The following is a 21,651-nucleotide window of genomic DNA, read 5'->3' on the forward strand; positions in this document are numbered from 1 at the left end:
TGCTTTGGGTATATACCCAGTAATGGGATTGCTGGGTCAAATGGTATTTCTGGTTCTAGATCCTTGAGGAACCACCACATTGTCTTCCCCAATGGTTGAACTAATTTACAATCCCACCATAAGTGTAAAATTGTTCCTATTTCTCCACGGCCTCAGCAGCATCTATTGTTTCTTTACATTTTAATAATCACTATTCTGACTAGCATGAGATGGTATCTCATTGTGGTTTTGATTTGTATTTCTCTGTTGATCAGGATGATGATCTTCTTTTTTTTTTGTTTTTCATATGTTTTTTGGTCACATAAATGTCTTACCTTGAGAAGTGTCTGTTCATATCCTTTGCCCACTTTTTGATGGGGCTGTTTGTTTTTTTCTTGTACATTTAAGTTCCTTATAGATTCTGGATATTAGACCTTTGTCAGATGGATAGATTGCAAAAATTTTCTCCCTTTCTGTAGGTTCCTATCCTCTCTGATGATAGTGTCTTTTGCTGTGCAGAAGCTCTTTAGTTTAATTAGATCCCATTTGTCAATTTTGGCTTTTGTTGCAATTGCTTTTGGTGTCTCTGCCCATGCCTATGTCCTGAATGGTAGTGCCTAGGTTTTTCTTCTAGGGCTTTTGTGGTTTTGGGTTTTATATTTAAGTCTGTAATCCATCTTGAGTTAATTTTTGTATAAGTGTAAGGAAGGGGTCCAGTTTCAGTTTTCTGCACATGGCTAGCCAGTTTTCCAAACATCATTTATTAAATAGGGAATCCTTTCCCCATTGCTTGTTTTTATCAGGTTTGTTGAAGATCAGATGGTTGTAGACGTGTGGTGTTACTTCTGAGGTCTCTGTTCTGTTCCATTGGTCTATATGTCTGTTTTGGTACCAGTACCATGCTGTTTTGGTTACTGTAGCCTTGTAGTATAGTTTGAAGTCAGGTAGAATGATGCCTCCAGCTAAAGACTCATGCACATGTGTATTTACTGCAGCACTATTTACAATAGCAAAGACTTGGAGCCAACACAAATACCCATCAATGATAGACTGGATAAAGAAAATGTGGTATATATACACCATGGAATGCTGTGCAGCCATAAGAATGAGATTATGTCATTTGCAGGGACGTGGATGAAACTGGAAGCCATCATCCTCAGCAAACTAATACAGGAACAGAAAACCAAAAACTGCATGTTCTCACTCATAAGTGGGAGTTGAACAATGAGAACACATGGACACAGAGAGAGGAACAACACACACTGGGGCCTGTCGGTGGCTGGGGGGCAAGGGGTGGGAGAGCATTAGGACGAATACCTAATGCATGCGGGGCTTAAAACCTATATGATGGGTTGATAGGTGCAGCAAACCACCATGGCACATGTATACCTATGTAACAAACCTGCATGTTCTGTACATGTATCCCAGATTTTAACTGGAAACCATAGGGTTAAAGATAAATGGAACTGTACATAAACACTGTACTGTATTTGGTAATTTTTTTCTCATTGGGGTTTGGGTAATCAGTTCTGAAACTGCTTTACATCTATCCTGGGGTTGAACAAATAAGTAAGTGGATGAATTGTGGGAGCCAGGTTTCATGCTGTCAGAGGGCATTTACAAATAAGCAAGAAGGGAAGCATAGGATAAACCCTCTAGTGCTGGATTAGAGCCAGAAACATCAGTATGAACTCATATTTAGGTAGAGCTACACATACATATATGTACATATACACACACAGATGGATAGACACAGAATGATTACAGATAGGTGTGTATACATAGCATAGTATACATATATTACCTACCTCCAACTGCCAAGGTCCTATAATCAGTGACACCCCAGTAGCAATTTCACCCTCAGTACTTAGATATTGCTTTCCAAATACCATTTATAACTAAGAACCCTCAGAGAAATGGCTTATTCGTGAGGGCAGGGCAATGAAAAAATAAAAGATGAATAGCATCAGAAAGTAAAGTGCCCAAAAAACACAAAATAATGGGGGTATATCAAAGGGACAATAGGAGCCAACCTTAAAGAGCTCCCAGTGGCCAAAGCTGAAACAATTTGAGCAACAAAATAACTAACATAGTATTTTTAATAACCCAAAGTATAAAATAAATATACAGTCAGATGCTATCTAATGATGTTTGGGTAAATGAAAGACTGAATGTACCAAGGTGGCCCTATAAGGTTATAATGGAGCTGAAAAGTTTCTATTGCCCAGTGATACTGTAGCTGTTCTAATTCATAGTGCCATACATTACTCAAGCAGTTGTGGTAAAGCTAGTATAAACAAACTTACTGTGCTGCCAGTCATATAAAAGTATAGCATATATAATTATGTGAAGTACATAATACTTGAGAATGACACTATACATTTTATCATTATTTTAGATTGTACTCCTTATTAAAAAAAAAAAAGTTGGCTGGGCATGGTGGCTCACGCCTGTAATCCCAGCACTTTGGGAGGTCGAGGTGGGTGGATCACCTGAGGTCGGGAGTTCGAGACTAGCCTGACCCACATGGAGAAACCCCATCTCTACTAAAAATACAAAAAGTAGCCAGCGTGGTGGTGCATGACTGTAATCCCAGCTACTCGGAAGGCTGAGGAAGGAGAATCGCTTGAACCTGGGAGGCGGAGGTTGCGGTGAGTCGAGATCGCACGATTGCACTCCAGCCTGGGCAACAAGAGTGAAACTCCACCTCAAAACAAACAAACAAACAAACAAAAAACCCAAAAGTTAACTGTAAAACAGCCTTAGGCATTCCTTCAAGAGGTATTCAAGAAGAAAGCATCACTATCATAGGAGATGACAGCTCCACTGGTGTTACTGCCCCTGAAGACCTTTCAGTGGAACAAACTGTAGAGGGGGATGACTATGATACTGATGATTCTGACCCCCCGAGATTGCCCAATGGGCTCATAAACAAAATGGCCATGGTGGCAGAGATAGAGGTTATGCATGGGCTCAGCAACATAGACTTCCACTCACCGATGCTGACCTGGCTAAAGGCACTGCCAAGTACCCAATCTGCCAGCAGCAGAGACTAACAATGAGTCCCTGACATGGCACCATTCCCCAGGGTGATCAGCAAGCTACCCGGGGGCAGGTTGATTACAGTGAACTGCTTCCATTAAGGAAGGGGCAACATTTTGTACTTACTGGAACAGACTAGATATGGATTTGCTTTCCCTGCATACAATGATTCTGCTAAAACTACCATCTGTGGACTTACAGATTCACCTTATCTACCGTCATCATATTCCACGCCGTTGCTTCTGACCAAAGAACTCACTTCACAGCAAAAAAGTATAGCAATGGGCCTATGCTCATGGAATTCACTGGCCCTACTATGTTCCCTACCATCCAGAACCAGATGGATTGATCCAACATTGGAATAGCCCTTTGAAGATTTAGTTATAGCACCAGCTAGGTGGCAATACCTTGCAGGGCTCGGGAAGGTTCTTCAGAAGTCCGTACATCCTCTTAATCAGTATCCAATACATGGCATGGTTTCTCTGATAGCCAGGATTCAAGGGCCCAGGAATCAAGAGATGGAAATGAGAATGGTACACTATTACTCTTAGTAATACCACTAGAAAAATTTGTCTTCCTGTTCCCATGATTTTATGCTTTACTAGCCGAGAGGTCTTAGTTCCAGAGGGAAGAATGCTTTCACCAAGAGACATAATGATTCCACTTAACTGCAAGTTGACTGCTACCTGGCCACTTTGGGCTCCTTGTGCCACTGAATCAACAGGCAAAGAAGGGAGTTATGGGGCTAGCTTGGGGTGACTGATCCTGCCTGCCAAGGGGGAACTGAACTACTACTCTACATGAAGGTAAGAAAGAATACATTTGGAATACAGGAGATTTGTTAGGGTGCCTCTTAGTATTAACACTGTCCTGTAATTAGAGTAAATGGAAAACTACAACCTAATCTAAGCAGGACAATGAATGTTGCTGTGGCTTTAGGAATGAAGGTTTGGGTCACCTGTTAGGTAGAGAATCACAAGCAGCTGAGGTGCTTGCTGAAGGCAAGAGGAATATGGAGGGTTAGTGGAAGAAGGTATTTATAAATACCAGTTACAACCATGTAACCAGCTGTAGAAACAAAAACTGTAATAGTCATGAGTATTTTCTTTTTATTTTGCTATGAATACATTTGTGCATTTTCTTTTCTCTTATTATCATGTAACTTTCTATCACAGTATTTAAGTATTGCTAACATTACATAATTTATGCTATGTAAGTATTTAAGTTATGGGATATCATGGAGAAGAGTAAACATCAGACAAGGACTTTACCTCCTCTTCTGAGGAATGGTTTAGTATGTTTTCCGTTGTATGCTGGATAGTTGTATCATGTTAGGTGGAATTATGATCGTGCTATTGTCTTTATTTGGATGGTTTATGGAGATGTGCATGGGTGCCAAGTTGACAAGGGGTGGACTTGTGATGGCTAATTTTATGTGTCAACTTGACTATACCATGGGGTGCTAGATTAAACATTATTTTTGGATGTGTCTTTAAGGATGTCTTTCGATAAGATTAGCATTTGAGTTGGTGGCCTTAGTAAAGCAGATTGCCCTCACTAATGTTAGTGGGCATCATCCAATCTGCTGAGGGCCTGAATAGAACTTTCAAAAAGGGGAAGGAAGGAAGAATTTGTCCCTTTTTCTTCCTGCCTGCCATCTGGAGCTGGGATATTGGTCTTCTCTTGCTCTTCGACTGAGATTTATACCATCAACTCCCCTGATTCTGAGCCTTCAGACTTGAACTGAAATTACACCACTGGGTTTCTTGGGTCTCCAGATGGCAGATGGCAGATCATGGGACTTCTCAGCTTCCATAATTGCGTGAGCCAATTTCTCAAAATAAGTCTCCCTCTGTCTATATGTCCTACTGGTTCTCTTTTTCTGGAGAATCCTGACTAATACAATTCTCCATTCAAATTTCTTTTTCATGAAAATGCCTCCAATTTTTCCAAATTCTTCATGAAACATACCTTGTATGACTTTTTTGATCTCCCTCTCTCTTTTTTTTTTTTTCTTAGAGATGGTCTTACTTTGTTGCCCAGGTTGGAGCTCAGTGGCACAATCGCAGCTCACTGCTGCCTTGAACTCCTGGGCTCAAAGATTCCTCCTGCCTTAGCCTCCCAAGTAGCTGGCGATTATAGGCAGGTGTCACTGCTCCCAGGATTAAATTTTTTTTTTTGTGAAGACAGGGTCTTGCCATATTGCCCAGGCTAGTCTCAAACTCCTGGGCTCAAGCAATCCTCCTGCCTCAGGCTCCCAAAGTGCTGGGATTACAGGTGTGAGCCACCACGTCTGGCCCCTTGATCTCTTTTGGTCTATGTAGCACATGATGGCAAATAATCTACTACAGTGTCTCTGACAGGTTTGTATTTTTGGGCCTTATCTTCCCAAGCAGAATTTAATAACCTTAGAGTAAGAGCTTTTTCTCTTATTTCTTCTGTGTGTATTATTATTTCTGTGTGTATTATCACTTCTTCTTCCATTTGTTAATTAATTTATTCACTCATTAAACACATATCTGCTGGGTGCCAATACAATGGTGAACAACACCAGACAGTTCCCTTAACTCTTATGGAGATTACAGTTTAGTTGGGGACGTAGAAATGAATAAAACAGCCATAAAACAAATGCACAATGATAAGTGTCAATAATGTTCTGAAGGGAAGATACTTGACGAGAGTCCACAAAGGGGAACCCTACCTAACTTTGAGTGGAGAGGAGGATGGGCAGGGCAGGAAAGGCTAATCCAGACAAAGTCATGTTTGAGCTGAGATCTGAAGAATGAGTAGCTTTTCACTAAATAAGATAGAGAAAAGAAGTGAAGGTTAGAGAAGAGTATTCCAGATAGAAGTTCTGGCTTAAAGAGGGTGGATAGGGCCACAGTATCACACACAGCAAGCCTCAAGATACAGGGACTGACCAAATAGACAATACTAACCATTTTCTTCAGTCTCTTCTCTTCTCGTTTTCTTTCAAGCTGTGCCTCCTTTTCTTCTGCCTCCCTTTTCTGACGTTCCTCCTCTTGGGCCTTTAACTGGGCCTGATTGAGATTAGAACCCAGAAAAATCAGAACCCTCAATTTGAACAGAAAATATGATCTTTTATGTTTACGATAGTCAATCTACCAAAGTGCCTGTCCTATCTCTGGAATAAGTCTGCACTTGGTGATAAAAGTAGAAAACTCAATCAACATGTCATCAGTTATGTAACTTAAAAGTTTCTCCAAAAGAATCCTTTTCTACTTGGGAAGGAAAGACTGATCATAAATAATATCACTAATTTTTCATTTAAAAATGATGACTTTGGCTGGGCACGGTGGCTCACGCCTATAATCCCAGCACTCTGGGAGGCCGAGACGGGCGGATCACGAGGTCAGGAGATCGAGACCATCCTGGCTAACACGGTGAAACCCCGTCTCTACTAAAAACACACAAAAAATTAGCCGGGCGTGGTGGCGGCCGCCTGTAGTCCCAGCTACTTGGGAGGCTGAGGCAGGAGAATGGAGTGAACCCAGGGGGCGGAGCTTGCAGTGAGCCGAGATCACGCCACTGCACTCCAGCTTGGGCGACAGAGCGAGACTCCGTCTCAAAAAAAAAAAAAAAAAAGATGACTTTTTAGTTCTTACTGCCATCTGTGAAAAACTAACTCCAAGTTAGAAACAGTTTAGGAGGAAAAAGGTTTTCTTTCATTTCACCAGAAAACTCCCAACTGATAGAACTGTTTATTTTTTCTTGGTAATTACAAAATTTACTTCAGATAGTCTAGGTCAAAACTTTGGAAGATAAGAACTAACCCCCTTTGCAAATTCATTAGGTCAGACATCTGCCTATAATACACTAATCTTGTTTATGTGTAAATCTTCTAATCTGCTGGCTCTCATCAACTTTTATAACATTTTCTTCCTGCTGTGTTAATGATGTTGATGTTTCCGTCCCCCTTATTTTCCTAAAATTGTCAAAGAATTCAGGCCAGTAGGCCAAAAAACCATTTCCAAAGTTGACGTAACTCTATTGTCTCAAGAGTTCTGAAAAAGTGAGGTTTCATTTTTTAAGAAAGACCTAGACAAATCCTTTTTTTTTTTTTGACTCAGTTTGCATTTTGAATTTATTACCAATTTTTCTTCTTCTTGTTTTTTCTTCTTCTCTGCCAAGATTCGCCTACGTTCAGCCCGTTGAATTGCTCTCTCTTCCATAGCTAGAAAATAGTAACAGAGTTCTAGCATTTTTTATATTGAAAAAAATATGAGGAATACTGCAAGAGAAATGCCTCCATTTCATAGTAAAATTTAGTGTTATTATTAGGGTTTTCTTGTAAGTTGAAAGTTCACAATCTCAGAAAATATGTAAAGATAAATAGAACTTATATACTCTATAGGTTAAAGACTTATTATCCCATCCTCAGCAATGAGGAACAATTTATAAATTAATTGTTTTGTTTATATTTTTATTAAAAATGATTAAAAATGATTTATGATTTATAAAAAATGATTTACTGATTTATAATGTGCCTTGATGATAGACTTTTAGTATATGAAACCCAGAAACCAGAATCATAATTTGATTATATATTTGATGAATGCAGGAAACTTTAATTACACCTAACAAGTACTTTGAGAGTAGAATCATTCCTCAAATCCTATTAATCTGCTAATTTTTCTTAAGTCACTGTACATATGTCTGTATATATAAGAACAACAACAAACAAACTAAAGTTTGGGGTCACGATGAAGATATTTCAATCTAGTTTTAAGGCCTGGATATACAGATGGGCAGGAAATGGAATTGTACCAGGCATTTGGAGAACTGGCATATGAACGAATTTGAGTGTCAGAATCCTGTTCTTGACAGTCTATTAAATATCGATCCAAAAGAAACAAATGTGCAAGATGGTCTGATAATATGACTCTGTAATCAGTTGGGGCTTTCATAGGAAGAAGGGCATGGATGGGAGGAGTATCAAGTTGTGCTCACCTAAGCCAGCCAATAGTTACTTTCAGTTCCTTGTGCCATATTACAGAGAAAAGAATTGAAGTCCAAGTTTTAAGAATTAATAAACAAAAAACTCACCAGGCTATTTCTTACAGATATTAAGTGTCTGCTTTGCTGAAGAAGAATGGTAGTGCCACACATGGCGAGAGTGAAATTGTCTCTCAGAAGGCAGAAATAGACTAGGGGATTAAAGTAAGAGACCCCTAAGAAGTAGAGTCTCTGGTAATATGCCCTTTGCCCATCTTTTCTAGATCTAATCATTAAAAGACTACTTGAAAGTAGACTGGGCTTCTAAAATAGCTAACTCCTTGATCAAACAATAATTTTTTAAAAAAATCACACTTAACTGGGCATTTCCTGACCAAGCTTAACGACAGGCAACGCCAGCATAAATTGCTGTCCTGGCAGATAGTTAATGCAAAGACTGCCAATTTCTTCATTAATAGGAACTGACTGCAGGCACAGTATCTTCATTTGCAATTACTTCTTGTTAAACCAGCAATCTTGTCACAGGTAAAAAATCAAATTTACAAACCACAATATAATTGTCAAAGTGCCAACCACCACATGCAAACATATGTACAGTGAAGGACGAAGTATATAGTAAAAACAATTAGCAGATTCACTAGGTGGGTTCTGAAGAATGCTTCTATTCACATAGTTTAGTTTAAATAAGGGTTTCTGGCCAGGTGCAGTGGTTCATGCCTATAATCCCAATACTTAGGGAGGTTGAGGTGGGAGGACTGCTTGAGGCCAGGAGTTTGAGACCAGTCTGGGTAACACAGGAAGACCCTACCTGTACCAAATAAATAAATGTTTCTATGTGCATCAAAAATGTTATCAAATGAAGATATCTGGTTTGTAGGTTTCATTACTAAAATCCTATCAATAAGTTACAACATTGTAAAATGATATAATAACTTAGCTTGGATTACTGTAAACTGATCATTATTTGAACATTAACGAAGTACGATGACAGGTGACCTTTACCAGTGTTTGTCCTTGGCAGCAACTCAGAGCTTTCTCATTTGTATAATTATCCCTTTTTTTTTCACAATCCAAATCTCAAATTACAGAAAAATGACACACCTTTCAGCTATGTTTTTTCTGTGTGTGTATTGGTTGGGAATGCCAAAAAGGTTGGCAAAAGGGGCAGTAAAAAAGTACTGGGGCTCTCTGGTGTACTCCACTCCTCACATGTCTACCGTTCTGAGATTTTTGATGTCAGGTTCTGTCAAGTCTCAAAACCTCAAGAGTCGTCAGAATTCAGTACCAGTGTACACATTCTACTCTAGGAGAGGAGATTACAACCACCAAGGCACCACTGAGACAGCCTTGCCTTTTAGTATGGGATGTGGTGTCATCAATTGCTTTGGCTTCCTTTTGCGTCCAGAAAGAGAATTTCGGGAGTCACTTCTACTGCCTTCAGTCCCAGGGGAAGCAACAGGTGAACTAGGGGAAAAATAAAGGAAAAGAATTTAGATAACTAACCAGTTTCCTTCAAAGTCCTTTGACCTGAGAAGCTCAAAGCCTTTTACAGACCTTAATGAATCCCTATTCTCTGAGATAACTACATATCATATCCACGCCATAAATGTGTGTAATGAGATACGGAAAGGTTGCGTGATCGGCATGAGTCTACACAGTGAGTCAGGTCCTCTGACTCCCATCCTAATGCTTCAAATCCATAAGTATCACCACATCTTATCCTACCATTTACCACATGCAATGAGTATGTCTCAAGCACAGCTGAAACCATCTTAAATGGCTTTTCAGAAATTTGGGCTCTTATTTGAGGCTCAAAGATGTTTTGTTTTATCCCTAACAACTACAAATTTAAGCTAGGAAATAAGCCAGCCCAGGGGCTGCTCCACAGGGACCTGATGTTGTCTGACTTGGCTTCTCAGCACTTAACATAGCTAGAAACCCAGAAATAGAGCAAGAAAGCATTTTTCTGTTTAACTGGCATAGTAACAGAGATCCTCAAAAGCAGCCACGACCCAAACACTAACTGTGTAACCAGATCCTTACAGGCATCCTTGACTATCTATGCCTGTCATATGCTAGTCGCAACATAGGCTTCTTTGCTTTGAGAGCACAAAATCAAAGAAAAGGAAAGATCATGGAACTCAGAAGCAGGACAAAGAAGCTCAGGAGCCCCAAGTGAAAAACCCCTTAAAATGAGTCCAGAGAGTTCTGATAGAACAGACATACTTCACAAGCATCTGGCAGGTTCTTGGTTCCTCTTCTCCTCTGGGCTTTGACAGCAGGTGGCTCTGTGCGTCTGTGATTGCTGAGGCATGCTCTGCTGCCCACTGAGCCTCTGCCAGCCGCTGGTTTTTCTTCAGCTCGAGAATTGTTTTCTGCTGTTCCTGAAGTTTCTTCTTTTGCTTCTCAATCAGCTGCTGCTGGAAGACATGGCGGCTGTAGAAATGACCCAAGCAAAGCGGTTCTGCTTTCTGGCTGGTGGTTCTGAGCGTCTCGTTGCTGCCAGGCAGTTGAGGGGGTTCAACACCCAGGGTCTTGTGCTGCTTATTGCCAGGTGCACTCAAAGGGACATTCTGAAGGGAACCCTGCAAGTTGCCTGTTGTTCTTCCTAGGGGAGGACTGAGCATACAATCACTGCTTCCCAAGGGAGGCTTTTCCCACAAAGGGGGCACAGCAGTCACCTGAGAGAGAGAAACATGTTATAACTCAGCTATTTAAAGGACTATGCTGATGAAATTCAACATTCATGAGGTCAGTATTGTTTTGTTTAATGGCACAACTGCCATGTATTGCAGGTAAAGGTGGTCTGTGCTCCTGGCCTGGCTACCTCAGAGGCCACGACTCTTAAAACATGAATTGTTGCTCACCATGAAAACTGGGAGAGTGGCTGGCTATGGTGGCTCACACCTATAATCCCAGTGCGTTGGGAGCCCAAGGTGGCAGATCACTTGAGGTCAGGAGATTGAGACCAGCCTGGCCAACATAGTGAAACCCTGTCTCTATTAAAAACACAAAAATTAGCCGAGCATGATGGTATGTACCTGTAATCCCAGCTAGGATTACAGGAGGCTGAGGCAGGAAAATCACTTGAACCCAGGAAGTGGAGGTTGCAGTGGGCCAAAATCGTGCTGCTGCACTACAGCCTGGGCAACAGAGTGAGACTCTGTCTCAAAAAAAAAGAAAACTGGGAGAGTGGCTACAGCTGTATGAACCACTGCCATGGGCCAGGACATTCGCAATAGCAAAAATGTTCTCTTATAAATTTCTATTTTGGACAGTTCGTTTGTGAATTAGGCAAGGTTACTCCAGATAAATATATATACATATATATATACACACACACACACACATATATATATAAAAAACAGGAATTTAATATGCATAAATTGACTCTGAATTTTAGTGGAAATTTGAAGATGTTGTGGCAAAGGATATATTCTTTCTCAAGAACGTTTGAAAACCAAAGAATATCTTTACAAATTAATAATATATCTCTGTTCTTTCAATGCCTCTCCTGACACTAGTAAATTAATCATATGCCATAGTACAGGATATTTATTTATTTCAGCATCAAGGTCCCATCAAAGCCTAGCTAACCGTCTCCAGTTATTCCTGAACTATCTATGGGTGGGAAATATTTGAAAGCTCAGGATTGCTGGGCAAATATCTGCATTACATAAGAAAATGTTACCTAATAATATTTTGTATTAGCATATGACTAGTTCTCAAAGCTTTATTACATAAATCCCATCTAATAAACTGAGGTACCATACTCAATTACAAGTTCTATACAGAGGGGAAGGAAACAAGAACTTTTATTCAGAAACAGTTATCTTGGCCAAAATTATGGCATGTTAAAATGTCTCCACTAGAATGGTTTGATTCCATGGTCTAAGATCTAAGTTTTTGATTCTGCCATCTGCAGTGGCTTAAAGAGAAAAATGCTATGAGCTATCTAATATCAGAAGCTTCTTGTTCTAACAGGATGCCATCCTTAGGGACTCAAAAATATTTTTCATGATTATAGAAATGCTTTCCATAGACTCAACTGAAATGAAGGATGTGGTATATGGAAACTCTGACATGTTAAACACTTTTAAAAGTAACCTTTAATTTCAGAAATGTCAGTGAACACTTATTAATGAGAATACCTGCTTAAGTAATTTAGTATCAAGCAGGGTATATGTTTTAGGTTCTTTTAAACTTGGTGGTAATGACACCTTATTAACCCAGCAAGACTGTGTCAAAGCCCTCAGTAAAGCGACAGAGTTTCTTTTGGATCATGGTAACTTTTTAACATGAAAATAAAGAATATGAAGGAAAAGCTTAGTGGTACAGATTGCACTCTATAATAGAGCAGGAGTGAATGGTCTGACTTAATTAGAGAAAATCACCTATTAGCTAACTGATAATTTTGGAAAAATTCAAGGTACAGTTTATGTGTTCTTAGTACATGAGTTCCTATGATTGTATAATTAATGAGCATCTAACTAAAGATTTTATATATTCATTTGTTCATGTTTTGCTGTACACTCTGGAAAAAGATTAGTTTACTTAGTCTCTACAGGGTTTATTGTAGCCTTCTATTTTCATTTGCTCCATTTTTAACGATATTATCCTTTCTTGATAAAGTCTTTTGCTCTTGATTTCAGAGATTTGGAGGCTTTTTTTACTTGAGTCTCTCTCTCTCTCTCTCTCTCTCTCTCTCTCTATATATATATATATATATATATATATATATATAGTAATTTTTCTGTTTTGCACAGGTAAAAATACTTTCTGCTGACTTTTTTTTCTTCATTTCAGAACAGTGGCACTTTGTAAAGTAAAAGGTTCTATACAGATGTTTTTTAAGATAGAAGTCTGTCTTGGGTCTCAATGGAGAAAAAAATATCTGCCATAAAGTTAGATACATTGCCTAGTGGAAGGGACCAAAATGTTATACATAAGTCCCAACAAGCATCTTCATGATCCTCCCTCTCTGAGAGAATAAGCTTAAATTAAAACCAGCCTGCTTGCCAGCAGTAATCAGGGTAAAAAGCAAGGCTGGGGATCCTCCAGTGTACAATTTAATGTCACATATCTGAATTAAGTACTTAACAGCATTATGTGGAGGGTGGAGGTGAAGGGGTAGAAGATCTTCTCCACAAGGTTTTCTAAACATGACAAGTGCAATGATAAAAGAAGAAAGCTGACAGGATTGACTTTATAAACACTTAACAACTGTGTATAGTACCAAACACTATAACTAAACCAAAAGACACATAACAAAATGGAAAAAATGTTTGCAATATATAACAATAAAAGCATCAATAATCTTAAAATATAAAGAACTCTTAATAAATAAGATAAAGATATCAAATAGAAAAATGGACAAAGGGCATGAAGAGACAAGTCACTATATATCTGTATCTTTCTACATCCATATATAGATATATATACAGTCGTGCATTGCTGAATAATGGGGATTTGTTCTGAGAAACAGGTGATTTTGTTGTGTAAACACTGTAGAGTGTACTTATACAAACCAGGATGGTATAGTCTGCTGCACATCTATGCTATATGGTGTAGCCTATTGCCCCTAGTCTACAAACCAGGATAGGATGTTACTGTATGGAATACTGTAGGAAGCTGTAACACATGGTAAGTATTTGCATATCTAAACATAAAAAAGGTAAAGTAAAAACAGTATACAAGATAAAAAATGTACACCTGTATGGGGGCACTTACCATGAATGGTGCTTGCAGGACTGGAAGTTGCTCTGAATGAGTCAATGTGAAGGCCTAGGACATTATTATACACTAGTGCAGACTTCATAGACATTGTATACTTAGGCTACACTAAATTTATTATAATTTTTTTCTTCAGTGATGAGTTAACCCTAGCTTACTGTAACTTTCTATTTTATAAACTTTTAAATTATTAACTTTTTGACTCTTTTTATAAAGTAACAGCTTAAAACACAAACATTGCACAGCTGTACAAAACTATTTTCCTTCTTTATATACTTATTCCATAAGCTTTTTTTTCTGTTTTCAAAGTCGTCGTTTTTTAAAAAAATTTTAAAACACATTTTTGTTAAAAACTAAAATACAAACACACATATTAGCCTAGGACTACACACGGTCAAGATCATCAAGAAGTCACTAGGCAAGAGGAACTTTTCGGCTCCATGATAATCTTATGGGACCACCACTGTGTATGTGGTCAGTCATTAGCCAAAACATTGCTATGTGGTGCACAGTATATTTTCAATAGAAAAATGTTTAACCTTACTAGTAGTCAAAGAAATACAAATGTTGAAGCAATCATAAGATGAAAATAGAACATGCATTCCATTTTTAGGTATTATCCTAAGTAAAGCATTATGGATATGTGTAGATTTAGCTACTACGATGTTCACTGAAGCACTGTTCACAATGGCGGCAAACTGGAAACACCTTAAATTCCAGGAATAGAGGAGCTAAACAGATTCCAGCTTATGGTTCAATACAGAATATCATGTAGCCATTACAAAATGGTGGCACAGAATACTAGTCCTCAGACAGGGGATGTGTACCATGTCCACTTGCAGAACTTAAAAAAACAGAGCTGCCCCACACCTGAAATTCTGTTTTAGTAGATGTGATTCTGAGGTATACTCTCAGTTGAGAACTACTATTGCAGAAGTATACTTAATGACAGAAAATGCTTGTGTTATATTGTGAAAATGCAATTTTTTTTTTTAGAAAAACAGTAAGTATTAGTATTAAGAAGAAAAAAACATGGCCTTCCTTTTCCTGAATTTCGGCAGACTAGAGTTTCTCAGTGGCCTGACTAAAGAACATTTAAAAGCTAAATAAAATATTAAGAGATAAATTTGCATATGCGTAAAGACTAGATGGCTATACTTTAACATGTTATTAGTGATTATCTATAGATAATAGAATTATAGGATGTTTTGCTGTGATTTTCTATCAAATTGCTACAATTACTACATATGACTTTGCTTATTAGAAAAAGAAAAATTTTAAATTTCCCCTCTTCTAAGTCACAAACTCATTTGGAGAGGAAATGTCTGATGATCAAAAAGAGGAGTTCAAGAGTTATAGACAGTGCATTATCTGTCTGTTCCTAAAGGAATATTTCACTTAGTTGTTTTAAATGCCCTCTCGATATTACATCCCTACTAACTTCCAACGATGCCAAAGTTTACATATGATTATAAAAAGGAGATTCAATTCAAGGAAATAAACACTGCCTGAAAGGTAGTGCATTGAGGCAGCTCTAATCTTTTGATAGCCTAGATAAGGCAATCTGACGACGACTGACATACCAGCTATAAAAGCACAAACCTCAAATGCAAGTGTTGACTAAGCAGGAAAAACAATGTACCTGTCCATTTCTTACTGGTGGACCCACCACGGCTGTTGCCTCCTCAGGGAGACTGATGCCTGATGACTCACTGGCACTGAGTTTCCCCAGTGATGCTGCCTTCAGCAGTGCATCCATCTTCTTCCTATTTTCCTCTTTTGTGAGAGCCAGCTCTCTCTTCAGGAGCTCGGCGCCACACCAGTGCTGCCATTCTGTAAAGCAGTGTCGGAGAACTTGTTTCCGGTTATGCTCAGCAGCCAGTTGTTGTTTTCTAAGCAACAAAGCACTTCCATTAAAATAAAGAAGCCATTTACAGTTTGTTAATTGATAATATAAACGAAACATAAGTCCAAAAGGGTTCTAGAAATGTTCCATCTTAGCTCTTGCTTAACATTTTGTATTAAGCTAAATGAAATTGCTTTATAAATTCCCCAGTGCAAAGGATCTCCTCATAGAAGGTGTCAGCACTTCAACAGATTACCTTCAAGAAGAAAGAGGAACTGTTCTGTTCTCTCATGTCACAAAGGCATATTAATTTTTTTTGATTACCATAGTTTCTGAAAGCTTTTGGAGGGGAAAGAGCAAAAAGAAGGGGTACATAAGTAATGACTTTTAAAAGATGAATGCATGAGGGAGAGAGAGGTTCAGCTATGCATGAAAATTTTAAAAAGACAGGTTTGGGAGAAAGAGAAAGGAACAAAATTATAACACTTAACAAGTTAAATTGTTAATAATTTAAGTATAAGGCTTACAAAATCAAAGTAAAACTCTGAGGGTTGATCTTGTGAAAGAAGAACTGGCCAGGGAAAGGACTGCTAAAGAGAAGGACTCATTTACCAAACCCTTGAACTGAATATCCATGTCTGCCCCAAGAAGGTACTTGCTAAGCACTAGATGTGTGAAGGGCAAAGGCAAGGCCCCTGGTCTCATGGAACTCATTTATTTTCTACACCTTCCTAAGAAAGAGCTCACTTTGATTCCTGGAAACTTTACAAATATTAGGGAACATGACTAAGGGGAGGTTGGGATGTGGTATTACAGCCAGCCACATTTTCTTCCCAATGGGAATCTCCATTAGGAGATTTGGTGGCAGTCAGTTGAGAATTCAAGCATAGAGGCCTCTGAGATCTATCTATAAGTGAATGGTTATTATCCTGAAGAACTGAGCTGTGAGTGTGGAACTTATTATGTGGTATCAGGAATCAGCTTTGAGGTTCAAAACATAATACTGTTTAGACACACACTGGATTGTATCTTGGAAAGGTGACTCATATAAGTTCTCCATCATACCATTTGCATATCCATTTCTGTTAAACATACATAATGCTTAACTCTCCTCATGGACTCTTTGGGGTCATATCAAGCAAATCATAAAGTTCTTAACTCAGTGAGTCAGGAGACCATTTCTACAGTTCTTAAATGTTTATATGACCTTTAAACCTTTTCTGACTACAACCTACAGTAAGAAAAAATGTCACATTGTGACTCAATATACAAGTTTATGTGTGTGTGTGTATAAAAGTTTCACCAAATAATATTTACCCTTACCACAAGAGATATACTCTGATATTTCTAATCTATTCTATATTTCTTTTAAAAATAAGCAACCTTGCTAACAGCATATTTCATTATATTTAATTGTTTCCTTCTAATGCATTGATAGGTACCCAATAAATACTTAGAGATTGACTTACTGATGGTTTTTGTAATAAAAGTATAATATAGGTGGTAATAAACATTTATGTGTGTTTTATGTAAATAAATATCTGAGACTGAATAATCTTGAAATAAAAATTTTAGAAGGAATAACAATAATAAATCAGATAGCAACACAGGTAAGAACAAAGCTCCAAAAATCAGTGTATAAATAGTGAACAAAAAAACTCTGTAACACTTTATTCAAGTGAGTAAAAATCATAAATTTCTATAGGATAGAAGATGTACATTGCTGTGTCTGATTAATGTGAAATTCAATTTCCATCAATCTGCTCTGGAAGGAGGAGTGTGAAATTTACCTGATATATTAATTTCCTGTTTTTACAGCACAAACAGCCAAAAGTAGCACTGGTGTTTTGACTGTCAAGGAGATTATTTGGACACTATGAAAAGGCAAAGAGGAAAACACTTCTGTAAATATAACAAGACTAAAAAAGTAAGAAAATGAGTAAAAAAATGCACGTTCAATATAGGTCTTAAAGCCCACTCTATAATGGTTGTGTGGTGATATGAAAACGAAGTTGGCCAGGTGCAGTGGCTGATGCCTGTAATCGCAGGAATCTGGGAGGCCGAGGTGAGTGGATCACTTGAGCCCAGGAGTTTGAGACTTGGGCCACATAGTGAAACTTCATATCTACAGAAAATACAAAAATTAGCTGGGCGTGGTGGTGAGTGCCTGTAGTCCCAGCTACTTGGGAGGCTGAAGCTGGAGGATCACCTGAGCCTGGGAAGTGGAAGTTGCAGTGAGCTGAGATTGTGCCACTGTACTCCAGCCTGAGCGACAGAGTGAGACCCTGTGTCAAAAAAAAAAAAAAAAAAAAAAGTCAAAAAGAAATAACAGAAAATGTAGTTATGATATCTGTATTTGTGGTTTGAGGCAGAAAGGCAGAAGCACAGAAGCCAGAGATTCAGGGACAAGGATAGTTCCACTCCTGTTCTCTTGCAGCTCACTTCAGCAGAGTGACAATGCTGCATACAAGCCAATTTCTATACTTTTTAAAAGATGACACTAAAAACATATTTCTAAAAGCAAAAAATCACTTAAATTTCTTACACCTTAGTCAGATGCAACTTACTTTGGTATGCTCACCTAAAGAAATGGTTTCAGACATAGGTGCCAGATAATCATAAATGGAAGGGCAGAGTTCCCTTATGAAAAACAGCCTATCACAATTTCCTTGCAATCTGAAATCAGGGAATTTCTAGCCAGAGTATATAAATTGACCATCACAATGATATATAACTGCATGCAGAGAAAGGCAGTCTCTGCTCATCTAAGAATACGAAATACAAAAGGTTTGAGTAGGAATTTAAGTATGAACTTTGCTGCCCAGGATGAACACTCAATGATACCAAGTGACTGGCGCATGTTTGGAACTTACAAGTCAGGAGAAGAATGCTGACTAGATATGGGACACTGGGCCAGAAACTGAGTTTCTATGCCCCAGATTCATCCTCAAAAACAGTGTCAGTAAGCCCTATTATGCTGTCTATCCCACAAGAGTTTTTTTTCTGAGAATCTAATTCAATTTAAAACAACCCTGAAAATATAGAACACAATTCACATGTAAGGTAATACCCACTATCTTAGGACAAGACTACTAGATATCTGAAAAGTGTCTTGAATGTTTTAAAAGCAAATGAAAAATGACACATAATCACAAGCTGGTGATCTGATTGAGTGCTGTAATCTGATGCAGAACATAAAAAAGCAGTGACATGAACAGTTACGTTTGGGATGAGCAGGTTCAGCAGGAGTAGGAATGAATAAGCTCATGCATTCAATAACGTGCCAGGTGCCCCCAGGGACAAAATGGAAGATAAAAACTTCATTTTAAAAAGTTTTAAAGTTTTAAACTCTGTTTTAAAAAGTTTTAAAGTGAGCCAGGCCATGAAAGCTTTGTCCTCTGCCTGTGTGATAGAGAGATCAGGAGCTCTACCAGGTGAAGACACCATGCGGCTTCTGGCTGCTCACCTGCATACCCACGTGAGCAGAAGGAAGGACAATTGAACATGATTAACAGGCACACTCCGTAAATGATTTCCAAAAGAACATTGAAATCCGGAATACTGGAAATGAGAATATCTGATGGCCTGTTTTCAATTCAGCCTCACTGCTCCTCCCGGCCTCCAGGTGAGCTTGGTGGGTTCACCCTGACCTGTTCCTACACAAGCCTGCCTACGTACTAGTTTATTAGTTCTTCTCCAAACTAAAAAATGCCCTTTTCTAGTGAGCCACATTCTGCCTCTTTCAGAAGGTGGGGCTCATGAATTTCTATTTCTAGAAAGCTCCTCAGGGGATTATAATGAAGGATAGCCAAGTGTATGTCACTCCTAAGTATTTATCTTATGGTGTCTTCTGTTGCAATTGTGTTAAATATTTGGGTACAATTTTAACTTCCCCATTTAGATAAAAAAACTAGAAGGCAATAATGTTAAATACTTTTGTTCCCCCATCCTATCCCCAGGACTTAGGAGAGGATCTAGCATACAGTAAGCATCAGTAAAGCTGGTTGACTGAATTAATTTATCCCAATCAAACAGTATGAACGAATGAACGAACAAACAAATGAGATGGTTTGAAGAACGCCAAAGGGCCAGTTTTTCTCACTGGCCTGCCACAGTACCCTCAAATCTCTGTCACTCCCACTTTGGGCACTGTTTCCAGACAGTGCCTGTTAAAATTAAAAAAAAAAAAATACATCCCAGGAGGGATAACATATCAAGTGAGAATTACAGTAACAAAGAACAAAGGGCTTGAGGGACAAAGGGAAGAGATAAAAGCATGTTCCAGGAAAGGCCCAGGGCACTGGTGCAGGAGAGGGCAGGATTAAAGACTGTGGAAGTTAATACAGAGAAGGGCAGAGATGCGCCCCAGGAAAGAATTGAGAAATCTGGGAAGCGGGGCTCAGGAAGGACTGGCAGAAGATTTTTTAAAATTTTTATTTTAATTTTTCCATAGTTATTGGGATACATACTTACATGAGTAAGTTTTTTGGTAGTGATTTGTGAGATTTTGGTGCAGATGTTGAAAACAAACCCTGTTTCTTCCCAATTTTGTCTGGGGCTAGCTGTAAATGCAGACAGAAAGTGGGAGAGGAGGAATGGAAGATCTGGAACCAACTTTCTTTTTTTTTTTTTTTTTTTGAGACGGAGTCTTGCTCTGTCACCCAGGCTGGAGTGCAGTGGCCGGATCTCAGCTCACTGCAAGCTCCGCCTCCCGGGTTTACGCCATTCTCCTGCCTCAGCCTCCCGAGTAGCTGGGACTACAGGCGCCTGCCACCTCGCCCGGCTAAGTTTTTGTATTTTTAGTAGAGACGGGGTTTCACTGTGTTAGCCAGAATGGTCTCGATCTCCTGACCTCGTGATCCGCCCGTCTCGGCCTCCCAAAGTGCTGGGATTACAGGCTTGAGCCACCGCGCCCGGCCCGAACCAACTTTCAAAAGTGAACATGCTAAGGAAATTGAATATACAGTATAAATTTCAATACCACCATCTCAAAGGGTCTAATTTAGTGTGTGTACTAGAATTTTCTTGTATTACTAAGTGAATCCTCAGGGTTTGGAAAATTTGTTCATGTTGAAGCTGCATCACAATATTGTAAGGAAATTTTATAACATCATTACCATAACTTATTTTAAAATAATAAAGATGAACAAAAATAGAGTAACCACAATTCCCATTAGGAAAAGCAAGACACATTTTTAGAAGAAAAAAGTGGATGAATCCTTGGATTGCAAGTGAGACCCAGCACACGCTCCAAAAGGAAAGATGGTTGCTAAATTACAAATACGAAAAAGAGAGGGATTTGTGGTTGCTTCAGAGAGAAAGTGGGAAGAACAGAAAGAAAAGGGGGGAAAGAAAAAAGCCCACAAGTCTAGGCCCGTCGTGGCAGACAGGCCAGTGAGCGGAAATCTAGGTGGCAAACACACACGTCAGTGAGGGAACTAGAGGATGAGGACACAACTGACATTTAAATAATGAACATAATGAGTAATTTCAATGTCCAGGTGAGTGAACCACAGAATCACCTGTGTTTGGTCAATCTGGTCAGAGCTAAGTTTCTACAATGAGTAACCATGATAATAAATGCTCTCTCTTATCCCTGAGCTGTCTATTTAGAAAGAATGCTTCAAAACCCTATCAAATTAAATTGCAGGAGAGGAAGCAATTGAGTTCTTCATTTGTTCCCTGATGTGCTTATTATTCAACAGGTATGGATTTAGTGTCCATTGAGGCTGCTCTTTGCTCTGTGACCTTGAGTCACTTACTGTCTCTGGGCCTTACTTTTATCATCTGTAAAATGAGGGGCTGGATCAGATGATCCTTGAGGTGCCTTCCTGCTCTGGGATGTTTTTTGCTTTATAGTAAAAAATTATTGTAAGTTAAATATTTTCTAACTCTGTCAGTTAAAAAATGTTTAGTATCCATTCTAAACATTTAAAAATAGTCACTTGAAAATAATTCACAGACACAAGACAAAAAGTTCTGAGAAGATCTTTTTTAAAAAATTGGCACTTTATGCTATTATGAAATCCCTATTTAGTGCTTTTATATTTAAACAGTTTAATTGGAATGGAATC

The 21,651-nt window shown here is 38.7% G+C and overlaps 2 protein-coding genes across 4 annotated transcripts in view; one reads left to right on the top strand and one right to left on the bottom strand.

The window, feature by feature from the left end:
* The window catches only part of CCDC191 (coiled-coil domain containing 191), an 88,990-nt gene that overhangs the window by 30,919 nt on the left and 36,420 nt on the right, over positions 1 to 21,651 (bottom strand). For all 3 annotated transcript variants that reach the window (XM_025376446.1, XM_025376445.1, XM_025376447.1), the window contains 5 exons: positions 15,374 to 15,623; positions 10,225 to 10,679; positions 9,350 to 9,462; positions 7,134 to 7,216; positions 5,961 to 6,062 (listed from right to left, as the gene is read on the bottom strand). In XM_025376446.1, coding sequence (XP_025232231.1) covers positions 5,961 to 6,062; positions 7,134 to 7,216; positions 9,350 to 9,462; positions 10,225 to 10,679; positions 15,374 to 15,623 — 1,003 coding nt within the window. The remainder of the gene's footprint in view (positions 1 to 5,960; positions 6,063 to 7,133; positions 7,217 to 9,349; positions 9,463 to 10,224; positions 10,680 to 15,373; positions 15,624 to 21,651) is intronic.
* Positions 10,553 to 21,651, top strand: part of QTRT2 (queuine tRNA-ribosyltransferase accessory subunit 2) — a 79,981-nt gene continuing 68,882 nt past the window's right edge. Inside the window, exon 1 of the mRNA XM_025376448.1 lies at positions 10,553 to 10,749. Within this exon, the coding sequence (XP_025232233.1) occupies positions 10,723 to 10,749 (27 nt within the window). The 5' untranslated portion in view covers positions 10,553 to 10,722. The remainder of the gene's footprint in view (positions 10,750 to 21,651) is intronic.

This window comes from Theropithecus gelada, chromosome 2 (genome assembly GCF_003255815.1).
Source record: "Theropithecus gelada isolate Dixy chromosome 2, Tgel_1.0, whole genome shotgun sequence".
Classification (NCBI taxonomy): Eukaryota; Metazoa; Chordata; class Mammalia; order Primates; family Cercopithecidae; genus Theropithecus; species Theropithecus gelada.